The sequence below is a fragment of the Rhamphochromis longiceps genome, linkage group LG10 (assembly GCF_057381845.1).
Source record: "Rhamphochromis longiceps isolate RC_006_pf linkage group LG10, R_longiceps_female_GT1.1, whole genome shotgun sequence".
Taxonomy (NCBI): Eukaryota; Metazoa; Chordata; class Actinopteri; order Cichliformes; family Cichlidae; genus Rhamphochromis; species Rhamphochromis longiceps.
The window spans coordinates 21,095,987-21,115,724 of NC_140566.1; the positions used below are offsets into that span (position 1 = coordinate 21,095,987).

Below are 19,738 nucleotides of genomic sequence, written 5' to 3' on the forward strand. Positions count from 1 at the left end.
AGCAACAACCTTGACTCCTTTATTTAAAAAAATATATATATATATATATACATAGGTGTGTGTATATATATATATATATATATATATATATATATATATATATATATATATATATATATATATATATATTTAAAAAAAAATTTCCCCACTCACCCCTGCGGGCGGTTTATCCTTCAAGCTCGGGTCCTCTACCAGAGGCCTGGGAGCTTGAGGGTCCTGGGCAGTATCTTAGCTGTTCTCAGGACTGCGCTCTTCTGGACAGAGATCTCTGCTGTTGTTCCTGGGATCTGCTGGAGCCACTCGCCTAGCTTGGGAGTCACTGCACCTAGTGCTCCGATTACCACTGGGACCACCGCCACCTTCACCCTCCACATCTTCTCGAGCTCTTCTCTGAGCCCTTGGTATTTCTCGAGCTGCTCGTGTTCCTTCTTCCTAATGTTGCTCTCATTCGGAACCGCTACATCAATCACTGCGGCCGTCTTCTCATGTTTGTCTATCACCACTATGTTCGGTTGGTAAGCCACCACCATTTTGTCCGTCTGTCTTAGCTCGGTCATTCTGGTTGCAGCTTTCCTAGCGGCCTCTTCATGGTTCCCATTCGCCTGTGGGATCCCCAGGTACTTGTAACTGTCCTCTATGTCTGCAATGTTGCCTTCTGGTAGTTTGATCCCCTCAGTTCTGACTACCTTCCCTCTCTTTGTTGCCATCCGACTACACTTCTCCAGCCCGAACGACATTCCGATGTCATTGCTGTATATCCTGGTAGTGTGGATCAGTGAATCGATGTCTCGTTCACTCTTGGCATACAGCTTCATGTCATCCATGTACAGGAGGTGGCTGACAACTGCTCCATTCCGTAGTCGGTATCCGTAGCCAGTCTTGTCAATTATCTCACTGAGGGGGTTCAGGCCTATGCAGAACAGCAGTGGGGACAGAGCATCTCCTTGGTAGATCCTGCACTTGATGGTGACTTGTGCTATGGGCTTGAGGTTGGCCTCCACTGTTGTCCGCCACATCCCCATTGAGTTCCTGATGAAGGCTCTCAGGGTCCTGTTGATCTTATATAGTTCTAGGCATTCCAGGAACCAGGTGTGGGGCATTGAGTCATAGGCCTCCATGTAATCAAACCAGGCAGTGCACAGGTTGGTCAGTCTGGTCCTGCAGTCTCGGCTGACTGCTTGGTCTGCCAGTAGATGGTTTGCGCCTCTGGTATTCTTGCCCATCCCTTTCTGTGCCCCGCTCAAGTTCAAGTTCAAGTTCAAGTTCAAATTTTATTTGCCACATGCAGTGACAGGTTGCCCTGCAGTGGAATGAACCCGCCCCCCGACCTTACACACACAACACAGACATCACATGGGGATACAAGTCAGAGAACGGCTGCATTACAGAAAAACCACTGAAATGTACACTACAATGGGAATGTACAAGAGGAAAAAAAGAGACTTCTACTCATGCTGGGCTATAGGAGGACAGCATGAGAACAGGAAACAAAAAAAACTCCTCTGCACAGAAAGCACATAAATGTCCAAAGTACAACATTATAGAGCACGTGACCAGCAACAGGGTTGGGTAGGGGATGAGGAGTAATCCCAGGCAACACAGCAGCCATCCTGCCACTGCGCCGTCTCTCCAGCGCGGGTCCAGACCCGCCTCGTGTTCCCAGGAGGCAACAAGCATCAAAGCCGTTGGAAGGGGAAGGGGGATGTGTGAATGCTTATCAGTGTAAGTGTGTGTGTGTGTGTGTGTCCAGAGTTCAGCTGAGACAGTGTCCTTCGCCCTACCAGGCTAAGTAAACAGTCTTCCAGCCAACCCAGGTGGCCTTGCATAGAGTGGGAAGAACGGTCAAAAACACAGTCGTTATCAGGGTGTTGTTGTTCGGCTCCAGCCTTGAGCCCACAGCTTGCGCCGAAGGGATAGCCGCAATAAAATGGTGATTTTTCTTTTGTGCGAAAAACTCATGAGAATTTCAAAGCTGCTCTTTAACACGCCGACACCAACACTGGTCTCTCAATCTCCCGTTGGAGAGCCGCGAGTGTTGTCATTCTTGTGCTCAGAGAGCCGATTCTGAGAACTCCCGACTGCAGTGAGCTGCTCCACGATGTAATCCAACTTTCTCTCAGAGATGTTATTCTGAGTGGACTTCTCCTTGATGTAGTCCAATGTACGCTCAGAGGTCTTATTCTGAGTATTCACGGCAGCCGTAAGCTTCTCCAAGATCTAACCATGCTGCACTCAGTGAGCCCATTCTGAGAAGTCGCGCCTCGTCCCATCATTTCAATCCCAGCGGGCAGCCTTGGGGGGGTTTGAACAGCTGGTTCCACTTTCTTACAGTTTTTCTCAGTCGCTTTGGTGCGTTTCTCAGATCAGAATTGAAATTCTCATAACTATTAGTTCAACCTCCACAACACTCAGTCATTTGTGCACATCATAGTAGCAATTTCTCCTCTCTCTGAACAAACTGCAAATGATTTTGGACATGAATCAGTTGCTTCCATACATTTCCCTGCTGCTTTCTGACATTTCCATTTGCTTATGTCATGTCAGTCAAAAGTAATCATACCTATGGATGCTGAATAGTCGTTCCCAATAAAACTAATAGTCATACATCCATTGCTTGAGTCATCACACACAAAATTGTTGAACTAGTTATCACATGCCAAATATTGGCCATCTGTCAAGCAAATCCTATACCTTTCTGTATCATTGTTCCTGGAAATGTCTCCGAAATTGAACAATTGATCTCGGGTGAATTACAGCTGTCACTCATGAGGAGGCGTGTGAAAGTTTAGTTGTAACCAATGACAAACAACTTGTTCACTGTCAATTATGGATGAATCCTGTGAATCCCCAATTGGCAAGCATATATAAACTGCGCAGGAGCTAGTGTGTACCATTTCTACACTTCTGTGACACAAAATGGAAGGTCAGCACCGTGGAAGAGGGGTGAGGATGCGGGGAGGAAGGGGAAGGGGAAGAGGGAGAAGAGGCAGATATAGGCGGATTCCTAATGAAATAAGGGCTACAATTGTGGACCATGTTGTCAATCACGGCCTCACCATGGAGGAGGCTAGTCGAAGGGTGCAACCCAATATTGGAAGAACTACTGTCAGTTCAATCATTCAAACATTCCGTAGGGAAAACAGGTATGCAAACAGTAATACACTGTACTGTACTGTGCCATCTCAGACACATCGCATGTTACTGTACTGTATTTGCAATTTCACAAAAAGTTCACTCTGCACCACATAGGATTGTAAGACAACCTCGCGGAGGCGGAAGAGGGCCCCTTTTTACCCCACAGCAAGAAGAAGCCATTTGTGCAATGGTCATTGCAAACAATGCAATAAAGCTGAGAGACATACAAAGCGCTGTCATAGAGAATTACACGGTATTTGGCAATATTGAATCTGTTTCAATTTCAACAATTGACAGAGTACTCAAGAAAAATGAAATCCACATGAGCAAATGGCCCTGCTAGCAGCCATGGATGCAGCATGTGACGACATCACAGCAGGGTCCTGCAGAGGATGGATTCGCCACTCCAGGAGATACTTTCCTCGCTGCATTGCGAGGGATAACATCTGTTGTGATGTAGATGAAAATATGTGGCCAGACAGACAGGAACGTCTGGATGTGCCAGAATGATTTACTGTACTGTTACATGTGCTGTTTATTGTTCACATTAGTGCACAGCTCTACCAAATGGGTGATTTTATGTTTACATGTATTCTACAGTGCACAAGTGACTGTAGCATATTTTTCTTTTGCACAATTCTGTAGGATTACAAACACTTCTACGCAATGGAAATGTGAAACGTACGTATTCAGTGTCTCAGTTACTCCCAAGACTCCCATAACATCTACAGTGACTTTACTGCACATTTCAGATGGCTGTACAGGTAGGCCATAGTGCTGTCATCAGCATTTTCAGGTGTCACCAATTGTTTTTGCAATGGGAAACACTGAAATTATAAACTGTCATAGTGGAAACATGACAATGCCATTTGACTATCTTGTTCATAAAGATGGTGTCAAGACTTTTCATTTTGATGGCACTGACAGTTTCATTGACATGGATACTTGCTTTTGAGGTATGGATAATCAATTCTGTGCATGTGACGTGCTTTTGCAGGCTATCCACTAGGTTTTGCAGTTTGCATTAATTGTTTTGGGAAATGCACTAACTGCTGTGCAAATGTTAATGGTGTTCTGAGAAACGCACCAAAGCGACTGAGAAAAACTGTAATTCTCCGATAAGCCAGGGCCAAGCCAGCTCCAATCAGCAAGAACCCTGTTATCATGGTTCCGAATAGTTCCGACAATATCTTCAGCGTCCTCGATCGACAGTCCCGCCAGGCACACGATCCTCCATTTCTGCCACCCATCCATCGTGTATCCGGCAGGGAAAGTACCTCCAGGACACTCAGGCTCACCCGAGCCCAGACGTCTCATTGAGAAGAGGGTGTCAATAGCATTCAGAGACCAGTTGATCAAATCCATAATTCTGTTTAGGTTTTAGAGAACAGACTGTGAGAGAGTGTTCCAGGGAAAGTAATACACACGAGACAAGACAAGGACACAAGAGGCTAAGCAGGGAAGATAAGGGGAAGGAGGAGAGGAGAAAAGTGTGACCGCCTTCACCGAGAGCCAAACGAGAAAATTTTTTTTAAAAACTCTCATGTATTGACCCATGTGCCTGTTTATCTTAGCCGCTATGCTGCCTGACAGGAGCTTCCACGTGGTGCTGAGGCAGGTTATTGGTCGGTAGTTGGAGGGGACCGGTCCCTTCTGCGGGTCCTTGAGGATCACAACTGTCCGGCCTTCGGTTAGCCATTCCGGGTGTCTCTGGTTCATTTGTGCTGCCAGGTGCTCGTGGATATATATATAGATATATCTATATATCTATAGATAGATAGATAGATAGATAGATAGATAGATAGATAGATAGATAGATAGATAGATAGATAGATAGATAGATAGATAGATAGATAGATAGATAGATAGATAGATAGATAGATAGATAGATAGATAGATAGATAGATAGATAGATATCACAAAGCATGTGTCCCCAAAGCAAATGATGGCTGAAGATCAGGTTTGGCTTCCATTCGGTTACTTTTTATTTAGCCAGCAGCTGTGTTGGATCTCTCTTTTGGTTTATTGGGAGACCTTTGTAACACTTGGGTGTGGCAGGGTGCAGAGAGGAACAGAAAGACAGAATAAAACACAGGCACCTGGCCTGTGATCTTTACACAGTAGGATATTGGCGCTAAGCCTGGTTTTAACTTTTATTTATTTAAAGTAGAACACTGTGATTAGCAGTGGCTGTTCACTCTGTGTAGCATGAAAGAATACACAAAATAAAGTGTCAGTGCAATCAGTGCAATTTCAGCGTTTCTTTGCATTTTAATTTCACATATTGTTTTTCTTTTGTTCAGCGTCAGTAAATGCTGGAGGGTCATTTTTGAGCATCACATCTTTGAATCACTAAGTCATGTTCCATAGTTTTTACACATTCTACATCTGAAATAAAAGGAACAAACGTACTTTAACAGTTAACAGTTATCAAGTTTTTACTCACAAGCCACACACATGTTCTTTATACTGGTCCATTAATCTTAAAGGATATGAGCTGGGTCAATGACTGGATTTTTCAGAAGAAAAAAGAAGAAGGAGAAAAGAGGAGAAAAAATATCTGCAACAATTCTGCTAATAAGTGGTAATCTTTTTTTTTTTTTGATAAAACAAGATAATAAATCAACATTCCAATTTCAGTATCAAAATCCAGGCTTAAAAAAGAAAACATCTGACTGTGATTAAAACCAGTTTACCTTATATTTTAAGCTCTTATGAATGAATGCTTATTCTTATTGACTGCTTTACACAGACTACAATCCCTTGTGCCAGAGAATTGTCGTTTTTTTTTTCCCCAAAGATGTTTCACTAATTATCTGATAACAATCAATGTAAGAATGTCATTTATTAGGCAAGTAGAAGCATCTCATCAGAATTAGTGCATGCTAATCATGTGAAATCTCTTTCATTTGCTCTATATTAGGGCTTAAAGTTCGGCAATATTTGTGGTCTGGATGTTTGCCCGCTTCATCTATCTACATAGCACAGAACCCCATGTTGGCGCTCAAAATTCAACAATGCAGAAGTGTTCTCAAACCACTCCTACCTCTGACACAACTTTGTAGGAACAGAGGTCTGCTGCGCTTCAATTTTGTTAGATCTAATCGCTAAATTGAATCTGACAGGTTGTCACTTTTTAGACCGTTTTAAATGCAATCTGTGGACTATAATTTTATTTCTATGTTAACTAGCACAAATTGGCAGGTGTTAGTGTCTGCGGAAAGCAGTCCACAGCTTCCACTTCTCATTCAGTCTTTTTTTCACTCAGAGATATCGTAGGGCGCTGTGCTGGCTGATGCCTTATGACCATCCTTGCATACACAAATGGTGACTTCAGGCATTAAAAAATCCCACATAGCCTATGATGCTAAATCCAGGCCTTTGCACTTTTTTCTATTCAAACTATTTATCTATTTATCCATCGATTTCCACACGTAAAGAAAGCTTTAAAAACAAGTGGATTGAAAGTTGTTGTTTTTCACATGTAGGTTTGTTTCTTTTTTAAGATAATACCTAAACCTATTTTATATACTCTAAAGGTTTAATGTATAAAAAAATGAGAAATAAGAAATAGAGAAGTATGACAGGGCAAAAAAAAAAAACAGAAGAGAGAGAAGATGGAGTCATTCAATATTGTGACAACAAATACAAAGAGGATGTGCCATTGTTTTTTCCGTCACCTAATATCACTGCTTACATAATTGAATGTCAGGTTCCCTTTACAGCAGAGACACATGAAACTGACAAGTAGTTAATTTCTTACAAACAGAACAATAATCACAAGGTCCAACTCAAACACACTCTAGGAAACACAGGCTCAGGTTATCGCTGATTTCTTTAACCTCTTATTAGATGGAATGTAAAGTTGCATGAAGCAGATAAAGTATAATCTGCATCTATAATTGTGTCCCAGAGATGAAGGCAAGATCTTGACCCAAGTCCCCACCCTTATCAAATGTTCTAGTTGAGCTTTTGCTGTCTATTGAATGTTTTGCTGCTCGAATGAGAGAGACTTTGATCCTAGATGTTGACAGCAATGAGTGATTGTGCGGATGTTATATATTACCATTCCTTTCCTCTCCAAAGCCATCAAGATAGTTCCCTTATCTGGATTTTAACGTTTATGACTTTGGGAGTTAATAAACCTTTTATATTTGTCATGCATCCTGTGAATCATTGTAGTAAAAGACTAAAATAGCAACTTATTTCATGTTTTTTTGTTAGTGTTGATTTTTTGTAACCTCTTGTCTTGTTTTCATACCCTTCCACCTTGTATCTTATCTATGTCAAGTTTACATGCATTTGTCTCTGCTTTTAGTCAATCGCTTCCTCTCTTATTTTTGTGCTCACTTGTCTTTTCATATTTCTTGTTTATAGTTTCTCCAGTTTCTCAATACAAACCTGTTCTCGATTCTTCGAAATAGCTCTTAGTATGTCCACCTATCCATTTTCTTACAGGCCAGATAGTTCACTGCCCTGCCCTCTTATGATCTCATCTTGTATGTGCTGTCGTCCACCTTGCCTCAGTTTTTGTAAACCTGCACTTTATGTTCTTTGTTTGCTCACGAGTCAGTTCGCCTTTTACTTTTTGGACTTTGAATTTCTTGGACTGCTTCAACAGCTTTTGAGTCAACTCCTATCTGTTTTGTGTCCTGCATTTGGGTTCCTGACAGGTTTGTTTGGCGTTAAGTGTAACATTAAGTTCCATAAAAGACATTATAGGTTGCTTCACATCAGCAATGTGTCACAGAATTTCTTAGCAGGTTTGTTTCCCTGCGCTAAAGCCCCATCCTGCAATTTTAAACATTTTAAAGGTTGCTCTGTGACCTAGACAGCACACCTCACTGATGCGTTTGATGAAATTCAGCTTATGGAAACCAGCTAAAAAGTCTGCCAGGAGCTAAATGTTCAACTATTTCTATTTTATTACCTTTTTGTCAATAAAACACTTGCCGAATGTAATATCACAATTTAAGCAGTAAGAGAACTATTGTTTCAACTAATAACTCTTTAGAATATTAGTTCTTTAGGTTTTCTGCTCCGGGATCGGAAAATAGAAAACACATTGTGCCATGTGGGAAGTGAAGTGACATGCTTGTCGAAGATTAAAATCATTCATTTGGTTATCAAAGTAGGGAAGTACTCTTACATTTACTTCCATCACAAGACTGAATGTTTCCATTTCATCGTTTCTGTGACAGCTGAAAAAGTAGAACAAAGAAATGTCACTAGTTATATAACCTTTATGTGTTTATGTGCAGGAACTATGAAGAAAGAAGTTGAGAATAAAGGAAAATGCTTTAACTATTCATTTAGTAATTATTACCCTAAGTTTTCTTGTTTTCAATTTTTTCTGTGTGAAAACACAGTGTCATGACAATAGTGAAAAGATGCACGTCTGCCACTTCCCTTTTCTTCTCTCCCTCAGGGTGCACCACATGCTCTCCCAGGGCCTCGCTCTCACACCATCACTACGGCGACAGCTGGCGGCATGCTTTATCCCACAAGACACAGCTCCCATAGCAATCAATGTTTATAGATGCGGCCAGGCTCTAAGAGCTCTTGTGGTTTGTTTTTGTGTTCCTGAACATGATGTAGACGCATAAAGACAAAACCTAACTTCACTAATGAAAAACTAAACCAGATTGAGAAAGAAGGACACGACAAAGACAATATGACACAAATCAAAGACTCAAACCAAAGATCCAATAACTTTCAGAACTAAAAAACCCACAAACTGCTTTTTTGGCTCTGGCGAAAACATCCTTACGATCCATTCCATTGACTATCACAACAATATAAAGTCACACATGATTTTGGAGCAGTCTGCTGAGAGACATGTCCAGAAACAAGAAAGTCACCTCTTTGATCTCTACAGATTTACTTGTCTTCAGTAAATGTTCCTCCTAAGACAATGTAACTCAACAATAAAGGATTTGCACTCACAGATTGGATTTTAAGCAATTCTTCAAGAAAATCATTAAGTTGGCGATAAGCCACTGTAGCCCAAAGTATGAACTCTGGCGTCACCTAGTGGCTTAACGACGCAATGTGTGTTTGCATTAGTGTTTTGCTTTTCTGTAATTTAATGTTTTTTCAATTTTATTTCTGGTCAACCTGTTGTGGTGAAGAGAGAGTTGAATGTAAAAGCGAAGCTCTCAATTTACCAGTCGATCTACGTCCTTACCCTCTCCTATGGTCATGAGCTGTGGAGAGTGACTGAAAGAACGAGACTGCGGATACAAGCGGCAGAAATGGGCTTCCTCCGAAGTGTGGCTTGCATCTCCCTTAGAGATAGGATAAGAAGCTTAGCCGTCCGGGAGGGGCTCAGAGTAGAGATGCTGCTCCTCTACATCGAAAGGAGCCAGGTGGTTCGGGCATCTGACAAGGATGCCCCCTGGCGCCTCGTGGGTGAGGTGTTCCGGGCATGTCCCACCAGTTGGAGGCCCCGGGGCAGACCCAGGACACACTAGAGGAGATGGCTGGGGAGAGGGAGGTCTGGGCTTTATTCCCTGGCTTTTAACTCTGTGAGTAACTGACATTTTTATTTTATTTTTTTATTTTTATTTTTATTTTTTTTTTTTTTATTGTTTTTTAACTTTATTGCTATGTCTATTACTGTGTGCATATTAGTATTGTACAGCACTTTGGTCTACCAGGTGTGTTTTTAAAGTGCTATATAAATAAATAAATGATGATGATGATGATGATGATGGGCTTCTCTGCTTAGGCTGCTGCCCCCGCGACCTGGCCCCAGACAGGCGGAAGAGGATGGATGGATGGATTTTCTGAAATATAATGTTTGTTCCAGAAACTTTCCAACGTTCTGTTTTACAAAAACAAATCTGGAAAAAAAAAAAAAAGTAAAGCCCATTATTCTTGTATTTAGATTATTTTATCGGATTCCACTGGACTTTCTGGACTTTGGTTTTGCACAACACTGGTCACTATATTCTTCATTTCCGGTTAATACTTGTACAGCTGCTGTTATTGTGTATATATTTATTTATATTTAGATTTCTTCATACATTCTTATATAGTTCTATATTGTGTATTGTGTATTTTGTTGTACAGTTATTTTATTTTCAACTTTAATTTATATATTTATCTTTATCTTATTCTTCCCAGTTAAATTTACCCTTCATTCTAATTTGTGTTGTACAGTTATTTCATTTTTAACCTTAATTTATATTCTATTCCTTCCTAGTTAAATTTACCCTTTTTAATTTTTCATATTTATTTCCTATCTTATTCATAGCCTTTCCTTTTTTGTTTTCTTTAGGTCACGAGCAGTCCAAGCATTTCACTACATATCGTACTGTGTATGACTGTGTACGTGACAAATAAAAATTGAATTTGAATTTGAATTTTTCCTGAACGTGAAAAAATATTTTAGGACACTTGATTATTTTCTGACTTCTCAGAAGTCAGAAGTTCAATGGGCTGAAATTTGTGTAAAAAAAGTGAAATCGGTTTATTTGCCTGATAAATAACAATATAATTTTTGATTTTCAGATGGTTTAGTAAATTTGTTAAGCATTGTATATACATACAGTCACCTGTAGGTATATATGTACCTACTTTTCGACCTGGGTCGAAACAAACCCCCCGAAAATACTGTACATGGTAGAATGTGAAAAGTAACTAAATAGCGCTTCTCATGCTGGTAGCCTGATAGTCTAATTTCAGGGGAAAGAACCGCCTCCTGCGTCATTACGCACAGCACAGCCAGGCCCTCTCCCTGTAGTTTCAACCTCCGGCCGCTCTGTGCATGCCCGCTCATCAGCTGTCACTGTGGCCGTGTGGAGACGCACATGCTGTTTTTCTACTACCTGGTAACGGAGCATATGCTGCCATGAGTGCTTTGTGTCGCCTGCTTCAGAGAGGACTGCTGAGCGGCCGGCCTCTGTGTCGTTTATTCCCCGGACAGCAGGATGTTAGCGGGGTGGCTCCCGCGGTCCGGTCAGCCAGCTCATCCAGGTATCCGTGCTAGCTTTCCCGGCTAACAGATGCCCTCTGCCTGTCACGTCTGTGACATGGTTCTGGGTAGATATGACAGCCCGGTGTTTCTGCTATAAAATAAAAACTGTTTAAAACCGTTATATAACCAAAGGAATCTCTGGCCATGTCATATAATTTTTGTCTTTAAACGTTACTTTCACAGTTTTACGTAAATGACATTCAGATGTTAGCTGCATGGATAACGGGCAGCTCAACTATCATCACAACCACAAACAGGATTTTAGATCTGAGCTTTTATTATTTTATATTTATATTGTCGGGATAAATAAAACAGTCTTTGCTGTGATCTAGTTCGATTATTATATGCTACATACCTTCTGAATTGCCAGCAGTTTAGCAGTCATGCTAAGCCTGATTAAAATAAATGCTAACGTTGTTGTAATAAGCCCTTAATCTTACCTTTGTTTTGTTACTTATTTACATACATACAAATGATTTTACCTTAATTACTTTAATATTATATGAATATTGAGAGGTACTAAGAGGTTTATTATTATTTAAGCAAGGTGTGCCCGGTAAACAGGCAGCTGCCTGCAGATATGGTAAATTTCCATTTCAGATATATTTTCAATATAAAAATAAATAAAAACACATTGAAAACCTCAGCTTAATTAGCTTTAACTGTGTGATATTTTCCTAGCAAGCATGACAAATATTTGCTGTTTCCAGCTCGTCAACTTAAAATGTTTAGTGCCTATCTTTGATTTATGTCTTTGTGAATGGATTATCTCTGGACGATGACTTCCTGTTTAACAAAATAAATGTATTAAAGCTGTCGCCTGGCACTGAGGGGCTTTAAAGTGTGTCGTTTTCATGTTTTATAGACTGAATAAATGAATAATCAAGCAAACAATCACAGGATGAGTCAGTGATGGAATAACTCACAAACACCTTGTCTCATTGTCCAATTAAAACCTGAATGTATTATTTTTCTCACAGTTTTCTGTCAGTGTTTTAATCTATTAACTCTTTGTACATGTTGTCATGTAATTAGTCATCTTCCCCTTGTTAACATTGTAATGACAACAATTTAAAGTCACGGTGAAATAAATAAGAACACGTTTAACATTGATATCCTATGTTTGCACGTAAGAGTAAATGTATTAAATTTATTTGTACATGTGTGTGGTTGCCTGTGTTGTACCAGTAGGTGACAGGAAAATAATTCCCATCAAAAAAATTATTTTAACAGGGCAGTTTGAATGGGATTTAATATTAGAGAAGAAAAATGCCCTGTAAGTGACTTTAAGCATTTCTACTCCCTAAAAGTTGAATAAGAGTTTTATTTGTTGGATTTATTGCAGTTCCTGTCTAAGTAGTAACACAAATCTTAGCACAGCTGGAAGCATAGAGGTTCATTCTAATAAACATGAATGTTTTTTTCTTTCCCAGCCTCCTCAGTCCTGTCAACTTGACCTACGACGTCTTCGATGGGAAGGGAGAGAGCACTCCCCTGGTGTTTCTGCACGGCCTCTTTGGCAGTAAATCTAACTTCCACTCAATAGCGAAGTCCTTGGTGCAGCGCACAGGCAGAAAGGTAATGCAGTGATGAAGACAACAGACCTGTCAGTTTTTACATCAAAAACATTCCCACTTATGTGTTCACTTTAAGCACCCTGTTAATAGTCTTCATACAAAAGCAGGTGTGGGAACGTACAGTTGACAGTGTGTTGTGTGTAATTTGATACAGCTTCCCAGCAGTCTGTGCTGTTGCGAAATTGCCCTGACAGATAATCTCTCATGTGTTTCCTTGATGAAACTCGTGTTCACAACACATTCTTTGTTCGTGCTGGGCCCAAGACAGACACAGCTGACATAAGAGCCAATTCTGCGTGTACGCTCTCTCGCCTCCTCTTCTCCAGTCCAAGTGTCCTAACTGTCCTTTGTCCAGTTAGGTGCTGACAGTAGATGCCCGTAACCACGGCAACAGCCCTCACAACCCCGTGCTGACCTACGAGGCGATGGCGAATGATTTGAACCACCTCCTCGCCCAGCTCCATATCGACAAGTGCATCCTGATCGGCCACAGCATGGGTGGGAAAACAGCCATGACGACCGCTCTGACGCAGGTCAGCGGTCACAAAATGTCACATGAATTTATCATGATAGTGCAATTCCCTCGCTGGATGTCACCTGACCTTTTTCACTGTACATTCCTATGAACTTAATAATCCTCCTGTCCTAGCAATTTCCATTTTCCTACTGGTTTTCCCACAGTGGCATTTTTTACTTCCATTGTCCTGCTTGTTTACCTCAGTCTGTCTGTCTCTGTAGCCTGCTTTAGTGGAGAGGCTGGTGGTCGTTGACATCAGTCCTGCTCAAAGCAGCACACGGACCAACTTCCGGTATTACATCCAAGCAATGCAGGAGATGAAGATCTCCACAGACATCCCTCGTTCCACTGCAAGGCGGATGGCTGAGGATCAACTGCGCAGTTTAGTGAAGGTCAGGATAATCCATTACACTTCTATAATTTAATTTCTTATATTGTTGTTATTAAATGGTATTGCATTTCTATTATTATGTTAGTATTCAGAGATGTTTTTTTTTCTAAGTTTGTGTTATTATTTTATTTCATTTACTAAATGTATTGTTTGTTTTTCCCACCTAGACTAGTTGTAGGTAATTATCTTCATTGTGAGTGCTTTTTGATATGATACCAGTCAGTATTTTAAATAAATAAACCAATAAAACCAACCTTTTCCCCAAAAACGATTGTTAGTTTGTCAGAAGTGTCATTTATCTGTTTTGTTAAGGGTTTTTGTATAGATATTAAATCTGTAATAGCTGATCTGTTGGACCACTTGAGGTCAGCATTGTTCCATAACAAAGCCACTTACCATTTTAGAGTCTTGGAGAGACACAATAATGGCATTGATTATGATGACATAAGACCAGTATACTGTGTTCTAGTCACAGAGGCAGGCCTAAGTCTTTGTTTGTGTTAATGTTGAGCAAGAAGGCTCCAGAAGGTTTTTAAGAGCTTTTCTTCTTAAGAAAAGTTCCCTGTCACATCTGAGAAGGATGTTAGTGAGGAATGTGAGTAAAGTAAAAGAGGAAAGCTGTTTTCCATAAAACTATAAACTAATAATTTACATCTGTAAAATGTTAATATATTTCAATAAATCTATGTAGATTCACTACATACCAGCCCCTTCGCAAAAAAAAGGTGTTTATGCAGTTAACAGTTAGGGGTGGGGGAAAAAATCGATACTGTGTAGTATCGTGATATTTTGTTTGCTAATAATGTATCGATACAGGGACAGCAGAAATCGATATTTTGTTACAAAAAACGTTTTTGTGCTCTGACTTCAGAGCATGTTGATCCTTTTTCTGAGCAAGAATCCTGACATTCCTTCACTGTCCAAATGTGTTTAACTTTTTTTTTTGGCAGCAATAAACATGACAGTTTACTTATTTTAATTTAAGACATGTTTTATTTTAATTAAGGTTAAAACTTTTTTATTTAATGTAAAATTATATTTTGTTTTAATTTACTTTCAAATTCTTCAGTTGCCGAATGGGCTGCATAGTTTTCATAAATTGCATAGTTCAGAATAGCTATAATTGTACCAGATGGTTACATTCAGTTAAGTTGGACTAGTATGTAATACAAACCGTTCCGTTTGTCAACAATAAAACTGACTGAAATGAGAGAAAGACTGAGTGCGAGACTTTATCAATATTCATTTTATCGAATGTCAAAGTTTACCTTTATGTACAGAATCTGAATATCCCAGATATTTTTAAAAAAAACGCAATAATATCGTATCGTGCATTAAGTATTGTGATAATATCGTATCGTGGGATGTATGGTGATTCCCACCTCTATTAACAGTTAAGCTCGTTATTCAATAACCTGCTGTTTCCTTCCGCAGGAACATTCAGTGCGTCAGTTCCTTCTCACTAACCTGGTGGAGCAGAACGGACACTACGCCTGGAGAGTCAACTTGGAGGCCATCTCAGCGCACCTTGATGACATCATGAGTTTCCCCAACTTTGACACCGGCTATGATGGACCTACTCTGTTTTTGGGTGGAGCTAGCTCTGCTTATATCAGGTATAAAACACAGATTGTGAACTTTTTTGAACAGGTAAAATATTTCCTGAAAAAGGTTCATATTATAACATTTAAAACTAAAGTATTTAGATTTTATATATTTATGAAAATAGGAAAATATTTAACAAAAAAAATGCAAGTGGACACGAAATCATTCTGGGATGCTGGGACTGACCATTTAGTCAGTTTCTCTGATTACAAAAATGTAAACAATCCAATTAAAAATGATAGAGGTTACCTTGAGCTTATCGTAAATACCTAAACTTTAACAGTTTTGCACTGTGTGTAAAGGTAATGCGACATCTATTATATGCTGGATTAATCGCTCAATGATCACAACAAGAGTCCACAGACTGAATAACAGAATGTTTTTTTCTTTTCTCCTGCTCTGTTGAGTGTTTCTGTTTATTATATCTCCTTTAGTCTTAAGCTGTACATGAGGCATAAGAGACGTTGAACTTTCTGCAACAGCAAAGACGTTTGCAGAAATACAACTTCCAGAGAGAAGAGAGCTTTTATCATTTTTTATTGTTTTTTTTTATCCAGTTTAACTATTAATTCTAATGTTGTAAATGCAGTTTTTAATGTACAGGTGACCATTAAATTTTAATTTAAATAATTAAACTAATTCAGATATTACTTCAAAGTAAGTGCCTGAGAGTGACTGCAGAGTGATGAGACTTAGTATTAAAAGGACTTTGGCTATACTAGCTAACATACATAATCTGTAACAGGTAAGTGAACTTGAAAGCCACTGGCTGTGAGCACATGTGTGGCTCAAGAAAATACTAATGAACTCAGGTTTAAACAACTGGAATGCAAAATGTTGTCGTAATTATTCAGACAGAAGAAGGCACAGTAATGGATATAAGAGAAATAAAATAACACATGATTATCCCTGAGAGGGTTTGCTTCAGGAAAGGCATCCAGGATGAAAAAAAAATCGAAATGTGGATCCATCTGCTGTGTGAAGCGAGCAGCAGAAAGACTTTAGCTTAGAAGTAAGCACGTCACACCAAAAAATATTCAAATATATTAAGACTGTCCTTTTATATACAGAGGAGAATGGCTTTGAGCTGATAGTAAGGCAACAGTAACTCAAACAACCAGTTTTTACAACTAAGTTGTGCAGAAGAACATCTCGTATTGTTTAACATATCAAACTTTATAGCGGATAGGCTGTAATTCACACAGGCTCACCAAAATTGGGCAACAGATGATTTGAAAAAACGTTGCCTGGTCTGACATTCGGATGGTAGCTCCAGAATTTGGCGTAACAACATGAAAGCATGGATCCATTCTGCCTGGTTGCCGGTGGTGTAATGGTGTGGGGGATTATTTCTTGTACATGTCACAGCCCACCAGAGTATTGTTGCTGTCCACGGTCATCCTTTTATAAGCACAATGTATCCATGTTCTGATGGCTGCTTCCAGCAGGATAATGCATCATGTCACAAAGCTCAGATTATCTGACACAGGTTTCTTGAACATGACAGTGAGTTCACTGTACTATACTTAAAGTTTCAAGCACTTGTTGAGTTTATGCCATGATGAATTATAATATTTCTAAAACCAAAGAGACGTCTGCCCTCTACGAGCAGGACTTAGAAATCCATTGTGACTGATATAAATTCTTATATATATTTATATATGTATTATATATGTAAATATACATGAAATAAAAAGACTGTATAGTGTAAAATAAACATAACATTTAACAATATATAACCCCAAAACACGAACCCAAATACCAGTGATTAACAGGTTTCATTTATATTCCTTTAGCACTTTTTCAGTTGCATATTCATGACTTTTACCACCGCCTGTCTTCCTTATAACACCCTCCTCTTCCTCCTCCTCCTCGTGTTCACTCCTGATCCAGCTCCGACGATTACCCAGAAATCCAGAGGCTGTTCCCCAACGCAGATATCCAGTACATCCCAGATGCCAGCCACTGGATTCACGCAGACAAACCCTTAGATTTCATCAGCTCCATCATCTCCTTCCTTCAATCCTAGCTGCCTCCAGCGTACGGGTCTGAACTTTTTTTATGCTCGACACCGTGAGCATCCGCTCGTCAAAAACTGAGGGTGCCGAATCAGCAGCTTCAGCAGGAGCAAGTGTAACTATTAACGATGCTTGTATTTGCCAACACTGGACCAAACTCACCCTTATACAACAGTCAGATCATACCTTTTAACAATATAGCACTTAGTGTAATGTACTGTAGGTGAACTTTTATTTTGTTTAGCCTCTCTGCCAGACAGGTAGTGTTATTAGATTGGCTGGTTTCTAGATGTGTGTTTGTTTTTTGGTTGATTTTTAGATAATAGAAACAAAAGAATCTCCAGTTTAACATAATGGGGCAGTTTTTGGAGGCGGTATACTAATCCAAAGAAATTCTCATTTGCACAGTGCTTCGTTTGTTTCCAGTGGCTTTAGGCCGAGGACAATCTGGGACCGCTGAAGTGTAGAAAGTCATGACAGCACTGCAATGAAACAAATACTGTAAATCTTAGAAGTGATGAATCTGTTAAGCAAAAAAGGTATCAGGAAGTTCGAGCTTGGCGCAGAGGACGTGGTACAGGATTTATGTGGTCAGTTGGTTTGTCATAGGAATTTATTTTACTGTTGATAATAGTGATATATTCAGCTTTTGGTGCAGAACGCGTCTCTTCGTTTGTGTATCTGCTGTGTGTCGGACACGAGGATTTACAGGTCAGTTGCATTTTGCAAAACTCAAGGTCACGGAGAGCGATGGTTGTGTTTTTTAGGCCAACTCATGCATCTATGAAAGGTGAGCAGAAACCACACATACAGTATTATCGCACTGTTTCCTGAGTGTCTCAGGTTATAACTGGATATACTACTTATTACACACTTATGCTATTGTTTTGTCTGTCTGGGGATAAGCATCGGTAACGTCGTCGTGTCTTTGTATGTGGTCAGTCCAAATAGTGTTTTGATGAAATAATGTTTTACCAGTCTGTATCTCATTTATCTCTACAAATAAGGCGCGTATGGGTATCTCACAAATATATGCTGCAACGAGGTACAACTGTACCTTGTTATGTGATCGTAATAGTAGTGAAACTGCCATTGTGTGAATAAGCAGGGTGTTGTTAATTTGTATACGTGCCTCTTTTATCCAGAGCTCCTTTTACATTTCTGTAAAACTTTATTAAGAAAAAACAACTTTTATTCTTCAATAATAATCTAGTAGAGTTTAGATTGGCAGCTGGGTTGCCAGTTCTGTGTGAATTTTCTCACAAGGAAAAGTTCAAGCACTTAGATGTTTACCAGAGTCAATGTTTTTTGTTCTTTTATTGTCATCACGAACGTCTAAAAAGGTTTAAATGGTCAGAATTAAGTTGAGTGAAACTCTTCTTAAGTTGGTTTTTTTTTGTGAAGCTCCAGCTAGTAGAGACTCACCCTTTCTTCCTCTTTTAACCCACAAGACAGATTTTGTCTTGTTGCACAATATTAATAGTTGGTTAGCACTTCCACTTAAATGCAGATCTTGCTAAAGCTTCTGGACTGTTGCAGTGGGATGAGTGGATGACAAAGCAGAGCTCTCCATCAGCAACAGTATAAAAAAATATTGTCAAATTATTCAGTAACATTACGAGTTGTTTGAAGACTGTAACCATCTGTTCAGGATTGTATAGTTTCACTTTGAGCATGCCTTCTCTCTCTCGTCGTCAGGTGTGACTTTACTGTGCTATATACATCCCTGTTTGTTGAATATGTTACCATTATGATGGCATTCATTCTAGATAATGACATATATGTATATAAATTTTAAATGTGTGGAAGATGCATATATATGTGGAATATATATTGTTGAAAATATATTATACAATAAAATGACCAGGAAAAAAAACAGTTGGTCATTTTTCTTTCTTTTTCATATTGCAAAAAGCAAACATGCTGACAGTGAACAGAAGACTGTAAATGATGGATGTCGCTCAAAGGTTTGTGTCGAGCCTCAAAGCTGAGCCAGTTCACTGTTGCTGTCTTGGCGTTTTCCAACTTGAAAATAACTTCACTGAGAAATCAAGGGGCAGTACATGTTCATACAGCGCTGTGAAACAGTATTTGTCCCCTTCCCAATTCTTGTCACACTTACCATATTTTCCATACCATAAGGCGCGAGTAATCCGGGTCCAAAACTCCATCTGCTTCAGGTCCCAAAGTTAAACGAACACTGCAGTATCACTGAGAGTTAAAAACTGTCTAAATTCCTTCATTTTTAATATTTTTAATAAACATTTTTAATAAAATGTTTAATAATGTTGCTGCTTTACTAGACGTAAGAATTAAGTTTAACATCCAGGCATCCATGAAAATAGAATTTATTAAATTTAACAGAGGTAGAAGTTAGCGGGCAGTTAGCTCACTAATTTCCACCTAAACATGACAGCATATCCTGAGTGAGAGATTTCTGAAAAAATTAAAAAGTACAGCTCTGCTATCACTTCCACCATAAATAAAGACAGAACACGTCAGCAGTGACGTTTG

The 19,738-nt window shown here is 39.5% G+C and overlaps 1 protein-coding gene across 1 annotated transcript; it reads left to right on the forward strand.

Moving 5' to 3' along the window:
- The first annotated feature begins 10,873 nt into the window (after window positions 1-10,873).
- abhd11 (abhydrolase domain containing 11) lies at window positions 10,874-18,667 on the forward strand. The gene is made up of 6 exons (XM_085420863.1): window positions 10,874-11,115; window positions 12,550-12,694; window positions 13,053-13,226; window positions 13,432-13,602; window positions 15,036-15,217; window positions 17,100-18,667. Exons 1-6 carry the CDS (start codon window positions 10,907-10,909, stop codon window positions 17,233-17,235), a joined length of 1,017 nt encoding a protein of 338 aa, XP_085276989.1. The 5' UTR covers window positions 10,874-10,906; the 3' UTR covers window positions 17,236-18,667.
- Window positions 18,668-19,738: the final 1,071 nt, after the last annotated feature.